Source organism: Lytechinus variegatus, chromosome 14, assembly GCF_018143015.1.
Source record: "Lytechinus variegatus isolate NC3 chromosome 14, Lvar_3.0, whole genome shotgun sequence".
NCBI lineage: Eukaryota > Metazoa > Echinodermata > Echinoidea > Temnopleuroida > Toxopneustidae > Lytechinus > Lytechinus variegatus.
Window position 1 is genome coordinate 12,681,139 of NC_054753.1, and position 23,009 is coordinate 12,704,147.

General features: G+C 38.3%; 1 protein-coding gene across 2 annotated transcripts in view; it reads left to right on the plus strand.

Annotated features, from left to right (window-relative positions):
• Nucleotides 1-4,814: 4,814 nt before the first annotated feature.
• Nucleotides 4,815-23,009, plus strand: part of LOC121427414 (zinc finger protein 208-like) — a 33,671-nt gene continuing 15,476 nt past the window's right edge. Inside the window, exons 1-3 of one of the 2 annotated variants that reach the window (XM_041623793.1) lie at nucleotides 4,815-5,124; nucleotides 5,827-5,898; nucleotides 17,477-21,943. In XM_041623793.1, coding sequence (XP_041479727.1) covers nucleotides 18,314-21,940 — 3,627 coding nt within the window. In that variant the 5' untranslated portion in view covers nucleotides 4,815-5,124; nucleotides 5,827-5,898; nucleotides 17,477-18,313 and the 3' untranslated portion in view covers nucleotides 21,941-21,943. Of the gene's footprint in view, nucleotides 5,125-5,826; nucleotides 5,899-17,476 lie in introns of both variants that reach the window. The other variant, XM_041623792.1, reaches the window with a different exon arrangement.

A 23,009-nucleotide genomic window follows, 5' to 3' on the forward strand; every position in this document is an offset into this window, starting at 1 on the left:
ATTATTATAACCAAGCACATGGGTGCGGATCCGTTTATTTTACCACCCTTTTGAATATCATTTACTTTTCGTTAGTATCATTGGCGGCAATCCTAGGGGACAGGACGGGGGAGGGGCACAATATCAAATGTCCCCAGACTCCCCCTACTATTTTTGGTCTTTTATGATGTAGGGAAATACATCATTCACAATCGAAATAATACATATATTTAGACCTTACATTATGGGTGAAATAAACCTTTCTTTTTTTTTGTTGGCTGTCAATTTTATTTTCGTTGATGGTCAAGCCCACCTCAGAAAAATGTTGATTTGAATAAATAGACAACATCAGACAAATATTATGCTGAAAATTTTATCAAAAATTGATTCAAAATAAGAAAGTTACGACATTTTAAAGTTTCGCTTATTTTTCACAAAATAGTTATATGCACAACAGAGTCACATGCAGTGGCGTAGCTGGGATTTTTTTTCCTGGGGGGGGGGCTGGGGGCTTGCTTTTTCAGGGGGGGGGGCATCGGCCGTTTTTCTGGTGTGTGTGTATGTGTCACAAGGGCGGATCCGACTTTCGCCAATAGGGGACGGGGCCCAAAATTATCTTCACCTATTTCCCCGATCAGTCACTTCTTAGTTTTATTCTTATAAAACAACATAAACATAAAATAATTTCATAGGCCTTATAAAAAGTGCGAGCGCGAAGCGCGAGCGATTTTTTTAATTTTTACTTTCATGTATTTTGTCCTGAAAATTTAATATTATGGTCAATGTTATGTGTGATCCTGAACAAGATTCGTATGGAAGTAGATGCGTTACTGCGAACGCGAAGCACAAGCAGAAATTTATATTAACTTTTCTAGCATTATCGAAAAGTGACCTGTCAAGGACTGCTTGCAGTTACCCACGAAGACGGTATATATTTCAATAATCCGAGCGCGAAGCGCGAGCAATTTTTTTTTACATTCCAACCTTAAAAAATGGTCATTATAAGCACTTTTTGTATTAATAAATGGGAGAGGTATGTAACTAAACAATAATTGATGCGAGCGCGAAGCGCGAAAGGAAAAAATTGAGATTTTAGACCTAAAAGCGGGACACTCTATTCATATCTTTTAAATCATTAATAGGATATATGTTAATTGGGTATCATTAATAATGCGATCATGAAGCGTGAGCAGACAATTATTGATATTCTTATGTGAAACAGGATAATTTAAGTACATTTTATATAAAGAACATGCAAGCTATCGCGCATGTTTTAGTGCTTGGACCTAGAATCTGGGCATTCTGAATAAATGGAACATTGTGGAATACACGTACACAATATGAACTTGGCAAATCAAACAATGTGACCACGCAGCGTAAGCTTGAAATGCTGTTATGTAGACCATAAAACGGTCCTTTTACAGAGCACTTAAATTTATGAATTGAAAAAATGAAAGCTCGATGTCCGAGCTAAAATATGTTTTGTATATTGACTTCAAAACTTGCTACATATCAGCCTATTGAACAAGAATGAATCTCATCGAACAGGCAATTCTGGCGCGAAGAAAGATTTTTTTGTGATGTCTTCCCCTCAAATTATTTTATTCACTCTTCTTATTTTCCTCTTCTGTTTTGTCTCCTGTCTTCTTCTTTTCCTGTTTTTCTTTTCTTCTTTCTCCCTTTTTTGCCACTGCCAATTTTTTTCTGGGGGCACCTAGGGGTGGGGGGGGGGGCACGTGCCCCCAGGCCCACCGTGGCTACGCCACTGGTCACATGCAAACGAGAGAATCGATGATGTCACTCACTCACTATTTTTTTATTGTTCGAATTAGGTCTGTACATTATTTCAATATTGCAGATTTGACAATTAGGACCAACTTGACTGAACCATAAAATGTTAAGCAGTGGTAATTCATCATGTTGAGGGAGAAATAAAACTTTGTTTCACAGGACAATGAGGAGAAAATTAGAAAATTTCACATTTCATATAATAAAATACAAAAGAAATAGTGAATGATGTTTGCATACCGACCAGGATGTGCATAACTGTTGTGTGAAATTAAGCAAAAATTTAAAATGTCATAACTTTCTTATTTTACATGCAACTTTGATGAAATTTTTAATGTCATGCTTGTTGGATTTTTCTCTTTTTATTCAAATCAACTCTACGGTGGGATGGACTTGTCCGTTAAATTAACCTTACATTTTGGGTGATAACCCCTTTTTTATTGCTTGTCATGAATTTTTTTGGATTATATTGACCATACATTTTATTTTTTTCCTTGTCGAATTTTCCAGCCCCTGCATGGTCCCCCTTACATATGGGGACAGGTTTCCGCCCATGGTAAGTATTTATTTCTTTATTTTTATTCTCAGGTTAAAGTTATCAAATAAGTGCAGTAGATACAAAACTGAAATTTAAACTAGAACCATGGAAAGTGACAAAGTCCTGAAATATCACATTTTAGGTTACTATCATATATGAGAAAAATTTCAGCTCGCGCCTTGTGCTCACATTGCTATATGTGGTCCTCAAGAAATACAAAGATATGGAAAACTAAAGCCATATAAAGGCCTACTTAAATCAGGAACCTCAGTAATGAAATTTGGCAAGAAAAAAAATGATAAAAAAGGGGGGGGGGGTTCACTACAAAAGGAAGGTGATTTTGGTCCTGAGAAATTCGACAAGCCAAAAATAAATTAAGGTTTCAATTCAAAATTTAGGTAATTTTACATTTTTAAAGTAGTCTTGAAGAGTTTCACACTATTGGTGAATAAAAAAGTAAGGTTTTTAAATCTTCAGGCCGAATCGGGGGGGGGGCGCCCCATCTGCTGCTCTGCCCCCCTTTATCAAAGCATAGATTCTTTTTATCTAAAACTGTTTAATTGATGGTTTACTAAGAGCGAGTAATAAATTTTGCCCCTTACCCCAATTTCTTGCCCTCTTAAATTTGGTTGGCTAGTTATACGCTACTGACACCCCCAGCCCTTTGAAAAAAAATGAGAGCATCATAACTTGTTTGCCAAAATAAAAGAAATTTCAAGATGCCGTACCTTTAATTCTCATGTAGAACACCCAATTTTGAATTCAGCATTATTCTTGTTTGATTATATCTCTCTTTTTATTCAAATCACTCTTTAATTGTTAGAGTGGATTTGTCTATAAATAGAAGTATAGACCTATCACCGGGGCCTATCATGATTATTACCACTCTGCTTGATGAATCTACTTCCCTCCAACTACAAAATACGACCGAATAGTCACACAAAGCAAAAAAAATACAGTTTTTACAGGTTCTTGACACTTACACTTGTCTTTGCAAAAAAAAAAACCATCAGTGTTTAAAGGAGAATGAAACCTTTGGAACAAAATAGCTTGTGTGAAAACAGAAAAATCAAAGAAACACATCAACGAAAGTTTGATAAAAATAGGACAAATAATGAGAAAGTTATGCTATGGAGATCCTCACATTGGCAATGTGACAAAGATGTGTGATGTCACTTGTGAACAACTCTCCCCATTACCTTAATACATATTTTATCACATCTATCAGTAGATCATGTGTTCTTTCTATAGGAGTGCATGTAATACAGATTTTTAAAGGACAAGTCCACCCCAACAAAAACTTGATTTCAATAAAAAGAGGAAAATTCAACAAGCATAACACTGAAAATTTCATCAAAATCGGATGTAAAATAAGAAAGTTATGGCATTTTTAAGTTTCGCTTATTTTCAACAAAATAGTTATATGAACGAGCCAGTTACATCTAAATGAGTGAGTTGATGACATCACCCACTCACTATTTCTTTTGTATTTTATTATATGAAATATGAAATATTGTTATTTTCTCGTCATTGTCATGTGAAATGAAGTTTCATTCCTCCCTGAACACGTGGAATTCCATTATTTTAACATTTTTTGCTTCAGGCAAGGAGGTCCTAATCGTCAAATTCATAAAAATTGAAATATTGTATAATTGAAACAATAAAACACAAAAGAAATAGTGAGTGAGTGACGTCATCGACTCTCTCATTTGGATGTAACTGGCTCGTTCATACAACTATTTTGTTGAAAATAAGCGAAATTTAAAGTTTGAAATGTCATAACTTTCTTATTTTACATCCGATTTTGATAAAATTTTCAGCATTGTGCTTGTCTGATTTTTCTCTATTGATTCAAATCAACATTTTTCTGAGGTGGACTTGATAAAGAGTTTGTATCACCATTAGAAAAAGCAAAAATAGAAATTTTGGGGGTATTTTATAGTCCATCAAAGGGAAAAATGTTCACATGTGACATCACACATCCTTGTTCCATTGCCAATGGGAGGATCACCATAGCATTAGTGATTGCAATATTCAAATGCTCCTAACTTTCTCATATGATTTATCCGTCCTTGTTCTCAAACTTTCTTTGTTCTTATTCTTTTATTTCATCATCTAAATGGGGAGATGGAGTGAAATATATGACAGATCATGAATTTTGCTATATATGTTAAATGTGGATCTGTTAATACCCTTGATAAATACTGAGCTATAATCTGGTGGTCTCATCGCTATTCTCCTTTACTCGATCACGGGGGGGGGGGGGGCTTCAGGGGACTGCTTTTCTGCTAAGCCTCAAAGGTTCGATTTTTTATGCTAAAATATTTAGACACAAATTAATTATAAACAGAAAAAACAGTATGAAAAACACAATGCCTGTAAAATGTGGATTTTCCTTGGAAATGTTGAAATAAGGGGTAAATTATTTTGTCAAAGACTGAGAGAAGTGAGAAAAGGCAAAGGATTTGTAGTGAAATTGTGAAAACTGATACGCGCCACGACGAGCACTAGCTGGCCTAGACAGGAATAACTGTCGTTTCTAGGGATTTATTTAAAACAATTTCTGACATTTTGGGTGAGGGGTGAAGCCAACGCAGCGGAACAACAAAAATACAGAGACTGAAGCTTTTGGTCTATAGACTAGCTGGCTTTACATGCACACGGCACTCTATTTTATTCAGGACCAGACGCTGAGTGAATTTCGGACGAAAAGACAGATGCCGAAATTGTGAATTAAGAAATGAAATACCACGACTGTGGTTGGCCTTGGAGTCAATGAATCGATTTGAATATGCACATGATCCAGAGCGAATACACAGGTACCGGTAACTAATTGATTTCTTTGTGAAATACGGTGATAAATTTCTTGCTTTTTATCCCATGTCCCATTCGTTATGTTCTATGTAGGGTTTAGGATTCGAGTTAAAACTTCACAGTGGCAGTGCAGTGTGTAAAACTAAAACGTGAGTTAAGCTCAGCTGTCTGTTTTGAGGATTTTTTAAATACATTTTTTTCAATTTCTTCTTGTACACAGACGGCACGCTATCGTGTAGACAGCTGGCAGCCGTCTGTTTCGAGGAGTTTTCTAACATTTAAAAAAAAAAATTATCCTCGTACACAGAGTCGACAGACGGCTCGCTATCGTGTAACCCAGGGAACTTACGTGTAATTGACCATACTCACCTTTGCATCAATTTTCATAACTAAAGGGTCAAAACAAAAGCTTATTTCATAATTTTGATTCCACATAGCCTTTTGCTTTCACTCTTTAAATGAAAATTGATGCATATGATGCAAGTTTTTTTATGGGGGGAAGCTTATTTGGAATACAGAGATGTCTTTGTGTGGCAAACCAGACTCGTGCCATTTAAAACATGGTTAAAGCTCAAAGAGAGACAAATTAAAGCTAACACATTGAACATTGTTTTTTTTTTGGGGGGGGAGGGAGTTGCAGTCAGTTTTTCTCCTGAAAACTTGACTTTTTGATCCTCTTCATTCATTCTGTCCTTTTTTTCATTCAGGTACTGGGGTTAGATGTCACCATGTTCCTACTGATATACAACTCAGAGCAGTTTTATGTTGCATGAAAATAGGTAAATGGTGTGATCTTGTATTCTTTCTGTGGTTTTATTCACGGAGTTCGGGTAACTTTGCCTATAAATTCAGATCTCTGGGGACCACATAGATCTATTCAAATAAGGAGAAATTTTAAGAGGAGTATAACCCACATTTTGCATAATCTTGGCCCTGTCTTACAAAGAATTGTGATTGACTCGATCAACATCAACTATAAATGGAAATAAATCAATTTCATAATTTTTCCCACAGGAAATTTGCACATCATTTCGTGGTAAATAAGAAGGAGGGCATTGAATGGTCAAGACAAAACTGCTTGTAATACTCGCATCTTGAACACACATGTATTTTAGATAAACATTGATGTTGTTGGCTTTCCATAGTTGAATGTGATCAATAAAAACTCCTTGCAAGACAGGGCCCTGGGGGTTGTTTCACAAAGATTTCAGTATGACTTAAATACCACTTAAATCCTGATGCCTATATGATATGCAATGACAAGTACAAAGAAGTCACAGATTATGTTATCAAGTATGTATAGGGATTGATTTTGTACTTTTATTTCTTTCCACTCTTAGTCATGAATCATCCCTTTTTTGTAATAGAACACCCCTCATTTATATTCACCCTTTTCATCCTCACACAAGGTTCTTTTGTATTTATTCACTCCACCATCCTCCATACAGCTTTCTTCACTCCTCTCTCTTTCTCTCCCTCTCCCTTTCCTTCCACCTCTCTCCTGATTGGTTATAGTTGATGCACTCAAGCCTAGATAATAATTTGCATATAGTTTGAATATCTTTTGTTTGTATATATGAATATTCAGTTATACTTTGTTCTATTGATTTGCATTTAAATGAATATTGATATGCTTTAAATAATTTGAATGGAATGTTGCTAGAATGCAACAAGGCTTCTGTACATTAAAAGCTGGGAGTTGGCCAGTAAGTTCTGAACATGATAGCATGTCTGCTGGGCTGTCTCTGTGCATGAAGAGTGCTAGGAATGAGAATTGATAAGAACCCCGTACTACACTGGTGCCAGCGGTGTTTTCTAGCCCTCTTCTACCCCAGAGCTTCAGGCAGCTTTACCCACCAGCAGCTGATAGTTGAATTTTCACCCTACTTCGAGTGATTTACACCCTCCTTCGAGTGATTTACATCCTACTTCGAGTGATTTACTGCACCCTTCTTCTGTGGATACATTATCAGTACACCCTTCTTCTGTGGATACAGCTTCCATAAAGCATCTACTGATTGTATTTTTCATCCTGCTTCATGAGAATTCTTCATAAATGTGAGTTCTATTTTCATGATCTGAGCTTAATCTACAATCTTGCTTCCTACATGTACATTTGTATCCATGTATGCAGTTGAAAACTGAATGTACTCTACATTCTATAGTGAGTTGGATGTGCACTCTCAAGTTTGTCAAGGCTTGTATCTCAAGACTGGCTTTTGAATATTGGTGAGTCACTTAGCTTTAACTCCTGTAATTACATTCACCCTCCTTCATTTAGCAAGAGCTATTTCTGCTTTGATAGCTGAGTGATTATTATTGACTCTTGCAAGTTGATAGTCAATCTATAGTAATTTGACATATACATATATGTAGCTGTATATATAGAACTCTGTTATACACTGTTAACACCCTACCATCATGTTTCGGCTTGATCTCCCTGAAATCTTCACTGGAGAAGATGGCAGAAATTTCGGTCAATGGGCAAGGAGATTAGAAGTTGCTGCTGAAGTCCTCCCACAGGCAGAGAGAAAGCTTCATCTTCTTCTTCCATCGAGACTTGCCGGTGCCGCATTTACAGTATGGGAGAGCATTCCAGCCTCTGACCAACAAGACTATAGTATAGTAAAGAAAAAGTTGATGACAGTGTTTGGGAATACAAATTACCTGAATTCCTTCAAATCATGCATTGATGCAAGGAAAAGACATAGAAACGAGGCCCTAGAAGTATTTGCAGCGGCGATAGCCACTCTCGTTGAAGAGGCCTTCCCAGACTATGATGCTGCAGGAAAGGATGGCGAGAAATTTCGCAGATTTCTTGCAGGTATTGACAAATCTCTCCAGATAAAGATATACGAGATGGGTGCTAATACTTTCGCTGAAGCATTAGACATTGCCGTACGGGTCGAAAGAGCCAATCAAGTTGGGCAACCGCTAGATGAGACAATAGCTTCAGTTTCACCGAAAAGAAGTGATCCAAACTCTGTATTATTGGAGAAAGTGATGAAACGATTAGACGATCTAGAACTGAAATTCGAAGGATACAAATCTGAGCCCAAACATCAATACTACGATGGGCATCAGAAGCAGTCTAGATCACCAAGCCCTGTACGCAACCGACATGAACATCAATCTAGATCGAGGTACCGAAATTCAGATGATCACTGGCATCGGTCGTCTGGACATCATCGGTCACCCAGTCCATACTCTCCACACCATAGACGATTTAGGTCACCAAGCCCTCAACGCTTTCATCGCAGCCCTTCCCGATCAAGTCCACTCAGATATAACACTTATGATGGCAGATCAACTAGCCCTCACCAACGCCGCTACTCAAGTCGACCAAGCTGGCAACCTACATTTTCTGATGACCGCCATCCCTCTGATGTGAGAGATTCACCCTATCGTCAGATGAACAGTACTCAGTCGAGAAAAGTTCACTTTGACCACAACCAGGGAAACTATTCATAGTTGATGACAAGGGTCGACCATCAACTTCATCCCTCTTTGATAAACAGACCCAAACTGAAAATGAATGTCATCCTTCATCTATATCGACTGTCAATCGTAGGTCTTCATCACCTCCACCACCATACATTCCCACAATTGTCGACAACAAGTATATTTTAGCCTTCATCGACAGTGGTTCCTTTATATCGCTGATGAGTGCAGATTTCTACTACTCAATCCCAGAGAGCCAGCGAAGTCCATTACACAAGACGATAACTTTGGCTTCAACGATAACCAGAGAAGATATTGACATTATTGGAACAACCTCACCAACCATCCATCTTGGAAACAAGACAGTCAAGCATCTGTTCAGAGTAGCGAGAAACATAACTCACCCTTTCGTCCTTGGTTGGGACTTCATGGACCAACATGATGCCTCCATCTCTGCTCGTACATCTACATTCAATATGCCTGGTATGAGTATTCCACTTGTTGAACGACATCAACACCAAGTACCACTCAAATGTAATGTTTGTCTGATTGGAAAGACAACTCTCCCTGGAATGAGTGAGGTGCATGTTCAAGGTCGATTGATTTCACCACAACCTGATGTAGTTCCACAAGACTACAATGGAATATTTGAGCCCTCTATCGATGAACATCTCAATATTGCTGGTGCAAGATCCCTTTCTCGACCACAAGATGGTATCATCCTACTCAGACTGATAAACCCTACATCTGAGATGGTAGAATTGTCTGCTAACACTGCACTCGGGCAATTCTATTCTACTACTGGAGACAGAGAGGAAGAGTACGAGATTCTTGACGGTGTTGTAGCCGGCACACAGGAAAGCTCACCTCTTGACCTTTCTTCAATGCTCCCTACTTCGAACCTGTCCAAAATCGAGTATGAAAGCGCTGAACGTCTACTCAATTCGTATTCTGATGTTTTCAGCAGCACATCTGAAGATATTGGACAGACTAATTTTGCCTACCATGAAATCAACACAACAACAGAGACGCCAGTTCGACAAAGAGCATACAGAACTTCACCTACTATGAGAGTTGAAATACAGAATCAAGTCGATGAGCTACTAAGACGAGACATTGTTGAGGAAAGCTTCAGTCCATGGGCCAGCCCAATCGTGATGGTGAGAAAGAAAGACAATACCTACAGGTTTTGTGTAGACTACCGAGCATTAAATGCTATCACAGTCAGAGACTCCCATCCTATCCCACGTTCTGATGATTCCATCGACGCTTTAGCATCATCTTCGTATTTTAGCGTTATTGACTTGTCATCTGGATATTGGCAGATCCCACTTGAGCCGCGGGACAGAGAAAAGACTGCCTTCACTACAGGAACTGGACTCTATCAATTCAAGGTCATGCCTTTTGGCTTGGTTAACGCACCAATGACTTTCCAGAGAGTAATGGAAGCAGTTCTCCATGGGTTACATTGGTCAATATGCCTCATCTACTTGGACGATTGCATAGTACTTGGCAAGACATTTCAAGACCATCTACACAATCTCGAAGAAGTATTGCAACGATTCCGAGATGCTAACCTCAAGCTTAAACCTTCGAAATGTCAATTCTTTCGAAAGGAAGTAACCTATCTTGGTCATGTGATCAGTACTGACGGAGTTCTCCCCGATCCAGTCAACACCAAGAAAGTGTCATCCTGGCCTCAACCAACGACTCCAACCCAAGTGAGATCATTTTTGGGACTTGCCTCCTTTTACCGGAGATTCATACCAAACTTTGCTCAAGTCTCATCTTCACTCACTGACTTGACGCAGAAAGGCAAGAAGTTTATCTGGACTGATGAATGCGAGGAAAGCCTTCAACCAACTAAAGTCCTCTCTCACAAGCCCACCAATCCTTGCATATCCGGATTTTGCCAAGAAGTTTAGTTTGGCGACTGATGCTTCACAAGATGCTATTGGGGCCGTACTTTCTCAGTCACAAGACGGAAATGACAGAGTAGTTGCTTACTACAGTAAAAAGCTAACTCCAGCCCAACAGAAATGGTCGACATATGACAGAGAACTATGGTCCATAATTTCATCTGTTCGGCATTTCAGACATTACTTAAGGGGCAGAGAATTCACAATCCATACAGATCATCGACCCCTCTTGGCCTACAACAAGGTTCCGATACAAGATGATGCCACAGGACGCAGAGCAAGGTGGATCGTAGAGTTGAACGCATATTCTTTCACCATGAATCATAGAAAGGGCACTGCACATCGTAATGCCGATGCTATGTCACGCATGCCAGACGAGACATCACCCCTTGTTAGCATGGTAAACACACGCTCCTCTACGAGAAATCGATCTACAACTCAATCCGACCAAGCATCTACCAATCCAAAGTCATGTGACTCTATGGACGACAAAGTTACTGAGAACTTTATCCTTTCTAACCATCATGCTGATTTACAATACCACCAGCAACATGACATGGACATTCAAAGGATAATCAAGTACATCAAGGAGCACCATCATCCGACAGTGAGGGAAGTAAGACGACAATCACCCCGTCTTCGACGTCTTGGGAATTATGGCAGCTCCCTCGATTTGTATTTCAGAATGGTCTCTTATACCGACGACGACAAGACAACTTTGGAACATCCTCACTTCAGGTAGTTGTACCAGAATCTCTCATCCCTCAAGTATTAGAAGAGATACATGGTAATCCATCTTCTGGACACTTCAGAGTTCAACGCACACTACACAGAGCTGAAGCTATGTGCTATTGGCCGTTCATGCACAAAGATGTAACCAACTACTGCAGAACCTGCCATGCCTGTGAGTCGATAAGATCACCGAACCCAAAGCACCAAGCTCCGCTTCAGAACATCAAAACAGATCACCCTCTTCAGATTGTATTCGCGGATATAGCGGAACTTCCTACTTCGAGAAGTGGATACCACTATATTTTGGTCGTGGTTGATCACTTCAGTAAATATACCAACATTTACCCTATGCGTGACCAGACCGCCCAAACTGTTGCGAGACACTTATTTGAAGAATACATCAAAGAACACGGAGTTCCAGAGTCATTACACACTGACCAAGGAAGACAATTCGAATCGCGACTTGTTCAAGATCTCTGCAAGAAGCTTGGTATCCGCAAATCGCGTTCGTCTCCATACCACCCACAAGGAGCAGGTATCGTCGAGAGAGAGAACCGAGTTATTAAGGAACAGCTTGCAAAGTACATAGCCGATCAAGGAGGTGACTGGGACAAACATATACATCAACTACAACTAGCCTACAATACCAGTGTTCATTCAAGCACCGGTATGACACCCTATTTCGTCATACATGGTCGTGAAGCACGGACCCCGGCTAGTATCACTTGTCCTATCATGACACAGTCATATGATTCTCCTCAAGAGTATGTCACCGATGTTTGTTCTCGGCTGAGAAAGGCTTTCCAACATGCCAAGCAGAAGACAGACCAAGCTCAACTTCGACAGAAAAAGGACTATGATGTCTCAACTAGAACCATCAAGTACACTCCCGGAGATCTTGTTTGGTTGCACGATCCCGTCAATGCTAGACACAAATTAGAGCCTAACTGGAAGGGACCTTTTATCATTGTCTCATCCTCTCCTGATGAACTTGACTACAAGATTGCCGACATCCATAATGAAAATGTGAAGAAACTGGTTCATCACAATAGGCTCAAACTTTTCAGGTCAAAAGCATATCTTCAAGGAAAGACTCCTACCACTCGTCCTTCTTCAGACAGTCAGGAAAGACATCTTTCCATTCGTCCTCCTTCAAGTGCTCAGGCAAAGCCTGATATTCCTCCTCCATCTAACTTAGCATCTCAGTCTTCAATAGAGATGCCATGGTCAGCAAAATCTCAAACACATGCTGATCAGATCCCCATCCAGCCTGTGGAAAATCTTCAGGTTCCACCTCAACAACCAATCCACCCTGTGAGAAGTGAGACTGATCGACCTTCACGGTCAGATTCATTTTCTCAATCTGCAGACCAATCCATTCAACCCCAGAGGCTAGACAACTCTGATCCACCATCAGGGTCAGAGAAGTCTAAAGAACAGTCGTCTACCCAATCCATACAGTCGTCTACCCAATCCATGCAGTCGTCTAACCAATCCATAAATCCACACCCTATGTTGGATGATTCTGACCAACCACCATGGTCAGAGTCTATGGGACAGTCGTCCACTCAGTCTTTACAACCGCAGGCTAACCAATCCATTCAAACTTTGGAACCAAACCAGGTTAATTCTCAAGGACGACAAGTAAACTCTCCTGACCAATCCAATATACCAGGACCCTCCAGAGAGAACGAAGGTGACAACCCGGAGGTCACCAACCGAGAACGCCCTCCTCAACCATCAACTGATGAATCTGTGAGCCAGCGTATAACTTTTACACGAGAAGATCCCACTTCAACTTCACGAACTTCACGAACTCGTTCAGGCCGTTCTATACATAAACCAAAGAAGTATAGCGATTATCAATTATGACTCTTCCTGGAAGTGAGACATTTTGTAATTCATAGAACTGAAGATGTTATGATCGTCAATGTTAATTTTAGATTACTTCCCGAAGGAAAGATCTGAACATTTAATAAATTCAAATTTGACATCTTTATCCAAAAAGAAGAGAAAACCGAACACTACAATGGACGCGTCAGATACTGACTTCGACATTAAAAGTGAATATTTGGAATGAACTCTTATATCGGACAGAGACATCTACAAACCAAGATTAATATTTAGAAGAGTGAACAATTCATCACATAGAAACTGATTCTTCATTACGTGATATTGAACAGACCCAAATTTTATTGATCTGCAAGTCAAAACATCAGAAATTTGAACCGAGTATTTTTCAGTTCACGCGGATAAATGAATTTGAATGAACTTTATCATATAGATTAGAACTTAATCATTAGTCATTGAAACAGAAAATGAGGTTTTTTTTTAATACAGACAGCATTTCAACATCAATCATTGATGTGCAAGTCAAAGTATCAGAATATGAATTTGAAAATCATGCATGTACTAGGTTTATTTTTCATCTGACTGATTGACTATTAACATGTAAAGTTTGTAGACAGGAAAATTTAGCAAAATACTGTTATTTCTATGTCCAAAAAAAAAAAATAGCAAGTCAAACATTTTTTTTTTAACATGATAGAATATAAAAAGGATAGATAGAAATGCTATTGAAACCAAAAGTCTTTGACAAAAAAAAGTAATGATATTGTTTTCATATTCTGTTATTCATACTTATACATGCAAAACTTCAATTCCAGCTAAAAATTTAAGAGATTATTCCAAGACAAACATCACTCTGTTTATTTTGTCAGTTGAAATAATTTATGATAATTGTAAATTTATCTTTATAGAGAAAAAGATTACTATTTTGGTACATGTAGGTTTTTTTTTTCCAAAAGTGAACCAAGAGGAAAAGAATTCCTTTCAGAATGAAAAAAGGTATTTAAGTATATTTCAATGTGATATGTGATATATGATATAAGATATTATTGAGTTGATTTTAATCCTACACAAAAGGTACTACTTTAATCAAATAGATATGTGTTTCAAAAAAAAAAGGAAAAAAAAGGTCATTTTTAAAAATGAAATAATTTTGTGTTATATTTCAGATTTATTGGTACAATCACATATTTCATGTATAAATTATATTTGGATAGTGATGATAATTTATCTCATTATAGTGATTGCGTATAGCAGGATAATTGGTAGTTTAATTTAAAAAAAAAGTGAAAAAGTAATCAGTTTACTTATTGAGTGCAAGGATAACTCATAGGACAAAGCTTTTAAAAGTTTTGATAATTATTGAAATTTGTTATCAATGGTTTAATGCCGGTAGAAATGAAGTAATTTCTGCACTTGATAATAACATCTAGGATAAATGATAAAATCATGGAGATCTGAAATCATTCATGTAACTTTGGAGAATTTAAAATTTTCAGATTATCCATACCTATGTATTGATCTCATTTCATATTTGGTACAGACATGATCTTGTTTTAAAAAAAAAAAGATTGTTTACATTGATGAAATTTTATATATTTTATACAACAAAAAAAAAGAAGAAAAACACAAAAATGGTGTTCGAAAAAGAAAAATTGTTTTCTTTCATAAAAAAAAGAGGAAAACATAAAAAGTATTTTTTTAAACTTAAAAGTCGAATCATCTGTTTGAAAAAAAAAGAAAGAAAAAAAGAATAATTCCATCCAGGTGTATGGATAGTATGGTTGATACAAGTCAATCACTTTACATGTAGATATGTTTATATTTATGAAAGTACTCCATTTGTTAAATTCCATTGTTTTTATAGCGACTAATGACAATTTCTTTTTTTAGTGAAAAGGATATATACATGTATATATACTTGTTGGTTGCCATAGTCATTTTCCAATGATAGTCATTTTCCAATTATTACAAAACGATGGTGCATTTTCAATAGTTCTGATGTTTAGTAAATTTTCGAAGATGGATAAGATATTTCGAATTATAAAATGAGGACATTTTATTTGTGAAGGAAAGTCTAGTTTGTAGGGATTGATTTTGTACTTTTATTTCTTTCCACTTTTATTTCTTTCCACTCTTAGTCATGAATCATCCCTTTTTTGTAATAGAACACCCCTCATTTATATTCACCCTTTTCATCCTCACACAAGGTTCTTTTGTATTTATTCACTCCACCATCCTCCATACAGCTTTCTTCACTCCTCTCTCTCTCTCTCCCTCTCCCTTTCCTTCCACCTCTCTCCTGATTGGTTATAGTTGATGCACTCAAGCCTAGATAATAATTTGCATATAGTTTGAATATCTTTTGTTTGTATATATGAATATTCAGTTATACTTTGTTCTATTGATTTGCATTTAAATGAATATTGATATGCTTTAAATAATTTGAATGGAATGTTGCTAGAATGCAACAAGGCTTCTGTACATTAAAAGCTGGGAGTTGGCCAGTAAGTTCTGAACATGATAGCATGTCTGCTGGGCTGTCTCTGTGCATGAAGAGTGCTAGGAATGAGAATTGATAAGAACCCCGTACTACATATGTTTTATTGAGTCTTGCCAGTCATAATCCAGGTTTCTTTGTTACATTCCAGGTGACCACAGAGAAAAATATGATGAGAAGACGGAAAAAACTTGCCGATCTAGAGTCGGCCGCCCTCTATACATGTATGCGTCTTGTAGCTTAGCTACTATCAAAAAGAACAAGATGGCCACGTACATACATTGGCAAGTTTTTTCCCGTCTTCTCATAATATATGTTGGTCACCTGAAATGTAACAAAGAATCATGAGTTATGATTGGTAAGACTGAATAAAACATACTCGATAATTGTGTTAAGATGTTCTGAAGAAGAAAAATCAGAATACCGGAACGAAAAAAAAAAAAATGGAACCCACACAATGGATGGATTCTGGTATTCCATCCATTCAGATGCAGGCCTCGTCACCAGTCGTGCATAAAGTTGCAAGTAACATATGAACAGCTTTAAGAACCATCACCCTGGGCCCTGTCACATAAAACTTGGAAATATTCTTTGGGATAAATTCTATGATTGATTCCATTGATTATTATGTATGATCAGTTGTAAAAATCTTTTCCAAGATCAGTCGCCTAGCTTTATGTTTCAGGGCCCAGATCTGCTATTGTGGCTTGTATACTGGCTGTGAGTTGTTTTACATGTACCATTCTTTGGGATTTGTATTGTATAAAGAGTTGTGATGACATGGAAATTTGTGATAATCATATATTGAAATATGCAGTGCCCTATTATATGCCTGTTTGAGATTTTTCTTGGTTAACCTAAAGGAAGTAAGCAGGACTGATATTCAGGACTATTTCTGTCTAGTTTTTGTCTCACCTGCGAAGCAATGTGAGACTATAGGCGCCGCTTTTCCGACGGCGGCGGCGGCGTCAACATCAAATCTTAACCTGAGGTTAAGTTTTTGAAATGACGTCATAACTTAGAAAGTATATGGACCTAGTTAATAAAACTTGGCCATAAGGTTAATCAAGTAATACTGAACATCCTCTTAGAGTTTCATGTCACATGACCAAGGTCAAAGGTCATTTAGGGTCAATGAACTTAGACCATGTTGGAGGAATCAACATCGAAATCTTAACCTGAGGTTAAGTTTTTGAAATGTCATCATAACTTAGAAAATATATGGACCTAGTTCATGAAACTTGGACATAAGGTTAATCAAGTATCACTGAACATCCTTCATGAGTTTCACGTCACATGACCAAGGTCAAAGGTCATTTAGGGTCAATGAACTTTGGCCGAATTGGGGGTATCTGTTGAATTCCCATCATAACTTTGAAAGTTTATGGATCTGATTCATGAAACTTGGACATAATAGTAATCAAGCATCACTGAAAATTTTGTGCAAGTTTCAGGTCTCATGATTAGGGTCAAAGGTCATTTAGGGTCAATGAACTTTAGGGTCAATGAACTTTGGCCGAATCGGGGGGTATCTGTTGAATTACCATCATAACTTTGAAAGTTTATGGATCTGATTCATGAAACTTGTACATAAGAGTAATCAAGTATCACTGAACATCCTGTGCGAGTTTCAGGTCACATGATCAAGGTCAAAGGTCATGTAAGGTCAATGAACTTTGGCCATGTTGGGTTTTTTGTTGAATAACCATCATATCTCTGTAAGTTTATTGGTCTAGTTCATAAAAAGTGGACATAAGAGTAACCATGTATCACTGAACATCTTGTGCGAGTTAGAGTAGTATTCAAAGTCAGCACTGCTGCTATATTGAACCGCGTGATGCAGGTGAGACGGCCAGAGGCATTACACTTATTTAGTGGTAACAACAATTTTTTTGTCTTCTCTGTATTCATGTTCAGGAGAATGGTTTGACCTGTGAATGTGCCTGATGCGGATGATTGGACATTGTGACTCTATCTGGTCATGGGCTATGTCTTGATGAGCAATCTTTGAACATCTGTATCCAGAATGTGATTCTTCACTGGACCCTTTGTAAACTCCTGGGCCATAGCTTGGTGAGCATTCCTTGAACATCTGTATCCAGAACTGTTACTTCACTGGACCCTTTGTAAACTCTTGGACTATACTTTGGTAAGCATTCCTTGAAGGCTTGGACATCTGTATCCAGAACTGTTACTTCACTGGACCCTTCATAAACTTTCACTTCTGGGACAACTGAATGAAAGACCCATGAGAACTTTGCTAACCTGGTTTATTACATCAAACAGCCTTTTCTTATGGAATATCAGAATAACATGACAACAAACATAGCATGATGTATGTGTTTTTCAGCATTCTCTTGAGTACTTTTGATCTCCATTTTCAAGAGAAAATTTAATGTCAAATTTGGTAAAATTGTTTATCTGCAAAAAGAATGAATAAGGTGATTTAGCATGTGCTTCATTTTCGTGTGATCCCTTTCCTCTTTTCCTTTTTTACCTTCTAAGATTGATATCTTGATATTTGTAATTATCTGCTCAAAAGCACAGTGAGCAAAGGATGTACTGCATCCTGTGTTTATTCAGGGGTCAATGCTGCTTTGTAAAATAATGTTTCTCAAGTGGATGAGTATTTCATTTACTTCTTCAACCTTTATAGATCACAATATTACATATGCAGGAGGTACTATGATGTTTTCATAAATAAAACTATCATTCATACATATTTGTTTTGCAACTTACCATCATCTCACCAAGATGGAGCCAAATATAACCTTCAGATGTAGGTATTGTCACAAGGCCTGTAAAAGTAGCCTTCAGCTGGAAAAACATGAAATAATGCATCAAACAGAAACTGCTTTAGCCAGCAGATCTTGCAGTGAACAATTTGAAAGCCAGGAGCTCCTTGATGGACACTCTTTTGCAGGATCTGACTCTGGCAGTAAGCTGAGCTGTAACCTATGTGGCAAGGTGTATGCTTCAGGTGCAGAGCTTTTGAAACATGTGTCACAACACTTTAATAGTGGGGAGAAGTTTCCGAGCAAACCATGCAGCAGCCAATTTGAGAATCTCCCTGATCTTCAAAGACACCTTGAAGCACACAGTCACACCAATGAATACAGGTATTCATGTATGATATGCACCAAAGGGTTTGGATCGAAGCTATCTTTAGAATGTCATCTCCGGGAACATGAGGATGTAAATTCAGGCTCGCAGCTCCCTGTGGGAGGGGTGTCAAATGATGTTGTCCTGACAGGTGCTATCAGAAATCCCACATCATCAAGGTTAGAAACATTCTTTTGTAATATTTGTGGAGATCTCTTTAATCAAGAGGGGCAGTTTCAGCAGCATCTGGATGACCATTTCCAAAGGAAGTTGTATGAGTGTGATATCTGCAACAGCAGGTTTACTGGTCCATTCTTTTTGAAACATCACATGGAGTTACACAATTCAGTAAGGCCATACAAATGCTCCCAGTGTGGAACTGGTTTCAGACAGAAAGATTTGTTGATGAGACACTTTAAAATTCATGGTGTACTGAAGATGGACAAGGTCGAAGAAGAAAACAAAAATCAAGCTAAGCAGGCTGACATGTCTGCAAACGACCAAAGAGATTCAGGTGCTCTAATTGACAAAGCAGTTGACCAACAGGTCATCTATGACGACAGGAACTTTGTTAATATGCCTCGGACAAATGACAATGAAAGTATATTGTCAATACCCCAACAAGGCAGAGATGGTCCCAAACCAAATCCTCTGAATGTTGGAATGTTACCCTGGACACCCATAGCAAATGGACAGCTTCATTCCAACCAACATAGGCAAAATTCTATGCCCAGGTTTGGTAAGAGCAGAGACAAAAGCAAAAGAAGCTTTTTTCCTTGTGATATCTGCAACAAAGTTTTCAGATTGAAAGCACATTGTTTACGTCACAGGCGTATACATACCGGAGAGATGCCCTTTGAATGTAAGGATTGTCGCAGGAGATTCAGATGGAAAAGCTCGCTGACCATACATAAATGTCAAAAGCTTAGAGGAGAAAATAAAGCAATGACGAGCAATAGTCTTCTTGACCATTCAGTGATCTCTCAGAGCCATCACCATAAAGTACATAGTGGAGAAAGTCTTCCTAAGGTTCAGGGATATAATGATATGACCAGAAATGCCAATGTAAGGTTCATTTGCAGTCGGTGTGGAGGGAATTTCACCACAGAGATTCTACTACATACTCATGTCTGCCCCAATGATCAGTGGCAGAATGATAAAGCTGAATGTGTGCTAGGTAGTGAAGTGTCTAACCCAATGCCTTCAGAGAATAGCCTGTCCCTGTCACAAGTAACCAGTGCAGGAACTGACCCAATGGCTCACCCTGTTGATGATTTAGTACAACCTAAACAGCTTCAGGGATTCAGGAGATGGGCAATATTCAAGAGGACCAGACCAAAGAGACCTGCTCCACGCACTAATAAAACCTTGTATCCAAGTAAAATAAATGCCAGCAGCAAGCTCTTTGTATGTGAGTTTTGTAGCAAAGTGTTTCGTGATAAAGCGCATCATCTACGGCACATGCGTCTCCATACAGGAGAAAAACCTTTTGAATGTGATAAGTGTCATAGGAGATTCATGTGGAGAAGCTCGCTAGATTCACATAAAAAGTCTCATAAGAAACAAAATGCATATGCAATGTTAAAGAACAAAAGTTCAAATGACTTAGATAGTGCCAATGCTGAAAACAATGATGTTGTTTTTTCTGCAAGTGAATTTCAGCAGTCGCTTGAGGAAGATCTACAAGATTCAGCTTGGGTTCCAGAAGTTACAGAGGATGGAAATCCAGACAAGGGATTAAACTGCCTGCATGATGGGAAAAGCTTCACCTCTGAGTCTGAATTGAAATGTCATGTTTCCGAACATGTAGCCACAGTGACAAAAGGCAAGCCATACTTCACACGCTCAACTGATTCAAGTATAGCCCATTCGTCTCACAGAGCTAAAGACACTAGCCAACAGGGAAGTGCTCAACCAAAGCAGCAGATGAAGTGCCCCACAAGGGAATCCAAAGACTCTACTCTAGAAATGGCAGCACCTTCTAAAAAAGAGAACACAAAGAAAATTGTTTGCACATATTGCAACAAGGTGTTTCGTCATCAAAGCAAATTCCTGCGACACTTGCCTTTGCATACAGGTGAGCTGAAGTATAGTTGCAATCGATGTGACAAGAGATTTAAGTGGAGAAGCTCGCTTGCTTCACACGCCAGGAGATGTGGCAAAAAGAAAGAAGGTGGTTCCTTCCCATCTAATGATTTTGGGCAGTCTCTGGAACTCTTCCAAGCAGATGGGCTCTTAGACGGAGGTGAGACAAGTGTCAGAGATGAGATATTCATGTGCATTCTTTGTGGAATGTCTTTCGCCTCAGAAACGCAACTTGAAATGCATGTGTCAGTCCATGAAGATACAAAGTGCTTTCCAGTATCTGTGCCTACGGAAGATACTGTTGTGGTGGAACCTTCTGGTGGAGTTAGAGAAATGAAAGAGAATACTTCTGAAATGTCGAAGGTGAATGAGGAGCCTACTGCGGAAAGGACTGATAACACAATGAATTCAAATGAGAAAAACTTTGTTTGTGAAGTCTGTAGCAAAGCATTTGGTTCAAAGTGTCGATATCTTAGGCATAAGCTTGTGCATACAGGGGAAACCCCATTTCAGTGTGACCTATGCGGGAAGGCATTTAAGTGGAGAAGCTCATTGGCTGTACATAAGAAATCTCATAATAGAAAGAAGATCCCATCTTCCAGGTCTGATTATGTGTCTCTCATCGCAAATGAGCTGACCCAAGAGCCTTTGGAAACAACTCTTGGACTTGATCAGAATGAGAGATCCACAAGCACTGCCCTGAAGCAATATGTTTGTCCTCAGTGTGGAATGGATTACGACTCGGACCTACAGCTGCAGATACACATGTACGTACATGGAGATGAAGCTCCTCTTCAGAGACATACAGAATCTTATACCGGTGGGACTGACTTCAAGGAAATGGCCCAACATTCTGAAGTGAATGATCCTTCCCAGATGCAGGAGTTGGAGAGCAGAGGTGGACCATTAAATAATAGCTGTACTGCATCTGCAAGTAATCCAAAACGCAAGCAGAGGACGGTGAAACAGGTTTGTGATATTTGCAACAAGGAATTTAGCAATATGAACCACTATCTGCGACACATGAGAATTCACACTGGTGAGATGCCATTCGAATGCAAGAGGTGCAGCAAGAAATTCAAGTGGAGAAGTTCTCTCGACTCGCATAAGAAATCACATGACAGAAAGGATGCTCTTGCCAATGTTGATTTCAAGAAGATTTTGAACCTTATACATCCAGGGGACAGTGTGTGAAACCTTTCAATCACACTTCCTCTGGCATGGTCCGTCCATTTCCTCCAAAACATTGGTACAGTCAATCCCATCTATAAAGGCCACACAAAGGAAACAGAAAAAGTAGTGCCTGGTACCAATGACTTTTGAAAAAAGGTTATATAACACATATTCCCAATATGAGACAACTTTGGTGACCACTAAGGACAGGTTTTAGATGGATGGCCGCTAAAACAGGTTTGACTGTATTTGGTATTATCGTTGAGTTTCCATGAGACAACCTTTATGAATCAAAGCATAAAGTCAAAGCATTCTTCCAGACACGGGACCAAGGCTCCTGTGACACAAACCATACAGCTTGATCATAGAGATTATATACTTAACGTTTGACTGCATTGATCATTATCTGCAATCAAGCATACTAGCTGTATGATCAAATTATAAGTCTTGTGTTCCGGACAGAGATTATGCAAAACATTTTGCTCCTTATAAGTCACATTTTACTACCCGGTAAGTCAAACATATTTCTGTGGTCTGAAGAGATACAACTATTAAAGATAGATTCATTTGTAGTTCCTTGTAAAAGGAATTATCAAGTGAAGAATAAATGTACAACCCACCACTGCAAATTTGAACAAAATTTAACTGCCTGTTCAAGAGAGAAGATTTTGTTTTCATGCTTTTGATTCAATTATCATGTTGCTTTCAGTAGTTGTCTATTTTTGTCAACTGTATGATGTCATGGATTTCATACTCTATTAAATACCTCATAAATTATGAAATTTGCTCTTTAATTATAATACTGGTTTTACATGTTTTTTATACAAAGTTGGATAGACTGAAATTATTCTAGAAGAAAGAAGAATAAGGACTTTTTGAATCCATGACATTACACAGTTGAAAGGGCACGATTGGCCTATTTTTCATTTTATTTTTGTTTATGAGGAGTTTTGCCTTTATAATATTCATATTCAATCAAATGGAATAATTGATTTGTTGGATAAAGAAATAATTAAGAAATTCATTTTGTCTCCAATGATATCACCAAGGCTAACACATGCTGCTGTGTGAAGTAGAGCTCAGCTGCTGT